The sequence below is a fragment of the Amblyomma maculatum genome, chromosome 1 (assembly GCF_055883805.1).
Source record: "Amblyomma maculatum isolate TAMU_Amacu chromosome 1, ASM5588380v1, whole genome shotgun sequence".
Lineage (NCBI taxonomy): Eukaryota > Metazoa > Arthropoda > Arachnida > Ixodida > Ixodidae > Amblyomma > Amblyomma maculatum.
In genome coordinates this window covers 319,169,388-319,175,618 of record NC_139344.1, presented here as the reverse complement: position 1 = coordinate 319,175,618, position 6,231 = coordinate 319,169,388, and the positions used below count along the sequence as shown (strand labels likewise).

General features: G+C 43.0%; 1 protein-coding gene across 1 annotated transcript in view; it reads right to left on the bottom strand.

The window, feature by feature from the left end:
- LOC146207230 (protein phosphatase 1H) overlaps positions 1-6,231 on the bottom strand; it is a 44,321-nt gene that overhangs the window by 1,498 nt on the left and 36,592 nt on the right. Inside the window, exon 8 of the mRNA XM_084576595.1 lies at positions 4,943-5,106. Within this exon, the coding sequence (XP_084432721.1) occupies positions 4,943-5,106 (164 nt within the window). The remainder of the gene's footprint in view (positions 1-4,942; positions 5,107-6,231) is intronic.

The following is a 6,231-nucleotide window of genomic DNA, read 5'->3' as shown; positions in this document are numbered from 1 at the left end:
GATACACAGAGTGCATTAGCACAATACACCGATTCGATGCTCACACTGTCCATTCACTTCAGTTTAGTGAAATTACATTTAACTCTGTGAGGATGCTGATTACAGAAAACATGTGTTCTGAATGATAAAGACTTTTTTTTTTTTTTTTTGCATTCAACTTCATTTTGTACACTGCATCGAATTTTGTAAATTATTTCCGTCCACCACTGATTTAAAAATTTAAGCTTTTTAGTGTCAGGTGAAACGAGGCAACTGTGATGGTATGTTGCCTTTGTAGCTACAAAAGCGGCAAAGGTTTTACTTTGCGTGTAAGGAAGCAACCATTCTTTCTCATGACTTCTGTTACACGGGACAATCTGATTAGCTAAAACAATGCCTCTACTCCCTTCCAGCCAATTGCAAGCAGCTGAAATCCAGCCAGCATCTATGGCATGAGCATTTTTCGGGCAAATACCTCTGCTTACACTGTAACTCGCAAAGCATCAATTTTCCTCAAGCTTACTCACTGTACAAAGCCTGGCTTGCCTACTTGAACATAGTAAAGAAAGACCCCCCCGTCATACTAATGTCAAAACTGGCCTTCGGATGCATTCACTTTCTCTAAAACCAGTCACTGCTCATCATATGTAGTAGATAGACCTGAGAAAGCTTTCAAGACAGACTGCTGCACGTGGGACACATTATGCATGTACAGAGTAACTTGCGCTGAGCAAACTGGCCTGTAGTATCTCTCAAATTACTCGCTCGCTTGAACAAGTTCTAATGGCCGCTCATATCAATGAAGGTACTGCTCTCTCAGTGCATCAGCGCGCCTTCGGTTTTGCTGCACAAGGATGAGATTGGCTACCTCAACTTGTAACCCGCAGTGGCGAGCCAGCCGGCGCATGTGTATAAATAACAGACACAAATTTTTCTGCCGTTTTGTTGCTCCCGTCTCGGGTGAATAAACTGTTGCTGCGTTTTTCTTCGGGAAAAATAAACGACTGGTAGTCTGTGCTCTCTTCCCAGTCGCCTGGTGTGTCTACTCCAGCTGCTCCCCCCTTCCCCTCCCTCTCCTTCTTGAGAGTGCATGAGAAGACAGCCTTACTGCCAAAATGTAGCAAGAAAAATTAATAGTCGATGTGACAACATAGATGAGTCGGGAACACAATTAAGAAGAGGAAGCCAAACAGGATGCACATTTCTTCCTTCCTGCCTAATGTTGCATCCAACCTAAGAGCACAGTGCTCATATGGAGCAAACAATTATTGCAGGATGCTGCCTTCAAGGTGCAACGAAGTTAGCTATAGAAGTTACCTGGTTGTGAACATATTCCGCAGATATATTTCTTCAAAGTTAGACTGACCTTATAAAACAAGTCACTTTCCAGTTACCCCTTGCCACGTTCACCAATTTCACTAGTTATGCATTTATAGACTTGCAACACAAAAGTTGAGTTGTTCGACATATTAAAAAAAAATAAATAAGCAAGGCCGTTATTTTGTCTTTACTTCTCTTTGTATTTTGAGGGCACAGAAAAAGAAAATAAGTTTCGTGACCAACAGAAGGACGCAAAAAGGAAATGTCAGCAATGAGCCTGTACATACCCAAGTTATGAAAAATGCTGTCTTGTAAGCTATTATAATTGAGCCAACAGAGTTCAAGTGTTGTAATGCATATAACAAGGTGCTCTTTATAGCAGACCAGCATTAATTTATTTCCAGCAATTCCTGCATCTGCTTGTAGAAAAGATATTTCCCAACACAAGCAGGGCTCCTCAGAAACAAGGGGGGGTCTTGGGACAAACTGCTCTAAAGGGACTCTGAATGCTCCCATGCAATGAGCCAAGACAAGAGCAAGAGACCACTTGTGAAAGATGTAAAACATACATATTTCACCAAAAGCAAACCTTTGTTAAGAGTAAAAACAGCGTAAATGCCTTGTATGTGCATTAACCTGTCATATAGTTTTCCGCCCTATGCGTGTCGGCATCTTTGAACAGCAAATTGATTTGGCTGTGTATTGTGAACTGTATGCATGAAATCACGATACCTGAAGCAAGATGTCCTGTTGTCTGAAGCGGTTTCTTTGGTGCTGAGCAAGAATAATGCAACAAAAATGAAAATAATAAAAAGGATGATGAGTGGGGAAAAGAAGACCACAACTGTGCACCAGGCCAATCATAGTGGGTAGCTCACTCGTGGTCATGAATTTGACCACCGTAGCGTGATATATGAATTCGTTTTCTGAATCACAAATTTCCCAATTAAAGAGAAACAGGCAACTCGTGCCAAATGAATCTAGAGATAATGGCGAGACTCCTAACAAATAAGATCTCACTAAAGCTGCGAAATTGTTAGGATATGAGTGCACAGTACCTGTAATTCAAAAGCTTATAAAAATGAACCTTTATTATTTTCATCTCAAGCAGTTCTTTCCTCCTTGACATGTCAAAAGGGACTGAAAGTCATCTTTCTTAACGGCACTCCTACTGCGTAGTGGCCACTATGTCCAAATTTCTACATGCCCAACAATGGTGAAGCTGACATAGCGGAGATATAAAGACAAAGCCCACACTTAATTGCTACTTTAGTTTAATGTTTGCCACACTAGGCCTACTACCCTTTTTGAAACCTCTGGCATCTGACTTTTCCGAAATTAATAGCCTTAGAAACAACCAAGCATAAAAAGGGGAACCCCCTAAACAAGGGCATATGATCGCACGAGGTTGGATAGAAAGAAAGATGAAGAGAAAGAAACCCCATTATAGGACAGTAATTATAAGGGCATATCTGTGCTTCCCGTCCGCATGTTGAGTTGTGGCTCGACCACTTAGCAGTGCTTGTCCACGTATCTTGCCAAAGACATGTGGTGCCCACTTCTTTCACCTCCAATCCTCTCATTTTCCTTTTGTTAGTGTGCTTCTTTTCTATTTCTTTCTCTCTCTATTTATTCCACAGTCTGTCCTGTCTTTCTTGGGGCCAGGGGGCACAGCGCATGCGGTCCCCTTTTGAAGGGGCAGCCACCATCACAGCTGTTGTTATCATCCAAGCCCACGTGACGCTAACTGCACCTCGCCAGAAGATGGAGTTTCCCCCTCCAGTGTATCCCTGCCTCCGTAACATTGCTAAGGTCATCAGCAGCAGTGGAATTATGATCTCGAAGGTTTGTGCCACTTTAGTGCAAACCTCTGTAATCTCAGTTGTCACAACCCATTCACAATCAACTCAATTTCCGCAGCCACCACGGATTATATACAGAGAGCTGACTTTAGCTGCTAGTAGTGCGACCAGTTACCACTGCAAAAAGGAAGTGTTATCATATTTACTCGTGTACTGGTTGACCTGCTCTTTCTTTTTTTTTTTCTGCACTGCAGTCGCCAAAGTTGGGAGTTGACCAATATCCAACTCGCAGCCAAGGCATGGTGCAAACTTACACACAAGCGTACAAAAGAAAGGGTTAGAATGATGGCAACATTCCTACTGCAGAAAACCTTAACCTTAAGGCTACATTCAAGAATTCACTGGCAGTTGACCCCACCATAAGCAGCACAGGGGTTTCACGTGCTCTATTTAACAAGAACTAGCAAAGGATTCCCAGAAAAAAGCCAATGCAAGGATAAGCATGTTGGCCCGCCATGCTGGTTATTTTGTGCTGACCAATGCCTTGTCATAAAATCATAACTTCTCCCAACGTGAGCTGTTATCTCACATTCGGCATGTCAAAAAAATTGCATGGCAGTATGAGAGTTCAACGTAATTGCAAAGTGTGCCAGATACTGAGGAAGTGAAAAAGCATTTTTGCATGCAATAACAATTCTAAGCTTTTTGTGTATCCATAAATAATTACTGCATGCACTAACGATGCTTCAGATATTGAAAGCAGTGATACTAAACTCCCACCATAAGAAAAAAAGTATAGAGGAAGGTTCAACCTATACAATGTATTAACCAATATGTGAGTGAATATGATAACTTTCTGGCTCACAACAGAGTTGTGAGAAGCCGCTGAGGACAGAGTATATTTATGTGTTTTCCTAGCTAGGGTGTAGAGGAAAATAATCGGAGACTTCCATGGCATGTGAAAAAGGGAATGGCCCACTGACGCAAAAATGGCTGTGTGCAGTTGCAGCACGACGCAAGAAGTAAGCAGTGCAACTGCTCAAATGCAACTATTTGCAGCTCAGCAGCACAGGGAATTAACCTCGCAATAAAAGGGGAGATAAACACCTATTACTGTTACGTGTGAGCACTAGGATGATGCAGTCACCAATGATCTCGTCCCACTGTTGGGGTGAATAATAACCAAGAGATGAAATATTCTTTTCGTTTAAATACACTGTCTCTGTCAATATAAAGTGGATGTTACGAAAGAAATAAACAAATAATTTTTTTCCACATGAGCTTGTGTTGCGGTTTCTTTCCTCTCTCTCTCTCCCCTCCTCCAATATTTTTCGGGAGTCTCACCAGTACAGTCGAGCCATCTATCACCCTGCTGATAGAGAAGAAACGCATTCCAAGCAAAAATGCCAGATTGCCAAGCAGGCAGTTGGGATGAGGAAGTCTGGAAATACAGGAAGGCCTGGCACAGGACAGCTCACTGGTGATTGAGACACCTTTGTGTTGCAATGATGGACGAGGTGAGCTTATGATGATGATGATCCTTAAAATCATAACTTCGTTGTAATTGACAACAATGCTGCACCCTCTTTCAGCACTGGCACACATACTAATCAGCAGGCCAATTGTCTGACAAAAACAGATGGCACCTGCCAAAGCTTTTCCACTAAACCCAGCCTTACTTTAGTCTGCAGGTAATTCAGCAAAAAAAGTAGCCATAATCAAGGTTACTCTTCACTGCAGGCAAGCACCCCATCGGGTGTTTGTAAATTATCACATGGAGTGGTGATTTGGGTATGTGGGTGCCACTGGTGTGAGATGCTGACCAAAGCAAATGAGCCTACCTGAACTTGTGGCGCTGAGTATCGCTAGCTGGAAAGTGGTCCAGTGATTTGAGCACAATCTGGGCTGCCTTGTCATTTGGCAGCACGTCCCAGAGACCATCTGTGCCCATTACAAGCACGTCGCCATCAGTGAGCTCCTCTGAACAGACGTCAAAGACTCGAACCTGCATAGATCAAATTGGTTCAGTTTGGTTTGTGGGGTTTAACGTTCCAAAGCGACTCGGGCTATGAGAGACGCTGTAGTGGAGGACTCCAGAAATTTCGACCACCTGGGGTTCTTTAACGTGCACTGACATCAATTTATGAGACTGAGTTTGTGCCAACATGCCACCTAGCCATAGGAAAACAAACACTGTCCAAAAAGCCTGCCTTTGAGAGTATGTTAAAGCGGTGCAACCTCTAATCAGAGGCACGTTGCCATGTTGTATCATGACATGGTGTCGCCATCATCAGCACACTATACCCACTGCAAAGCAAAGGCCTCTCCCATATCCTGCCAATTAACCTGGACCTGTAATAGCTGCATCCCTCTGACCCCAACGAACTTCTCATACTTACATTAGGCCTAGTAAAATGACTACAACAGCTACACTGTGCTACCATCTTTATTCTCCCCAGCTCTCGACTCGCTTTCCTGGTTCGTTCTCACCTTATTTCTGAGCCTTTGCAGTGCTGACAGTTCCAGCAGATAGTGCATCATCAACTCCGCAGTCTCAGAAACATATACATAAACGTAAGGCACGATAGACAAGCATATAGACATGGATCAATCTTACTATGTCAGCAGCACTGCTCAGTAATCAGGTCACTAGTTTCACTGCTCAGAGCCCCAATGAATGCGGCCTTTTTTCCTGCATAAATACCTTTCTCCCTTGCCACTTACTGGCTAAGGAAAGTCCAAGGAAGAATGGGGACATGTCACACAATCAGAGCAATCAAAAGCAAACAAATAATCACTGCAAGCTGCGGCTACAGCAAGAGTGCAATGGTGACAGCAGCCTTCCCAAAGGGCAATGCCTATGCTTTCAGCACAGTTGACAAGAAGTCAAGGGCAAGACCACAACATAACTGCAGCTTTGAACTTCTGCACAATGAGGTGGAAGAACAGGCCACGTTATAGAGGGCTAAAAAAATAATAATGGATAACAATTCTTCTCTTTTTGCCTCCAACATATCTGTAATTGGACAAATTCTTAATTCTTTTTGACACTGAATCACACGAATATCTTCACTGCTGGTGGAAACTTTGAAACGCTCCAAGCAATAAAAGCACTTATCACATAGAGCCT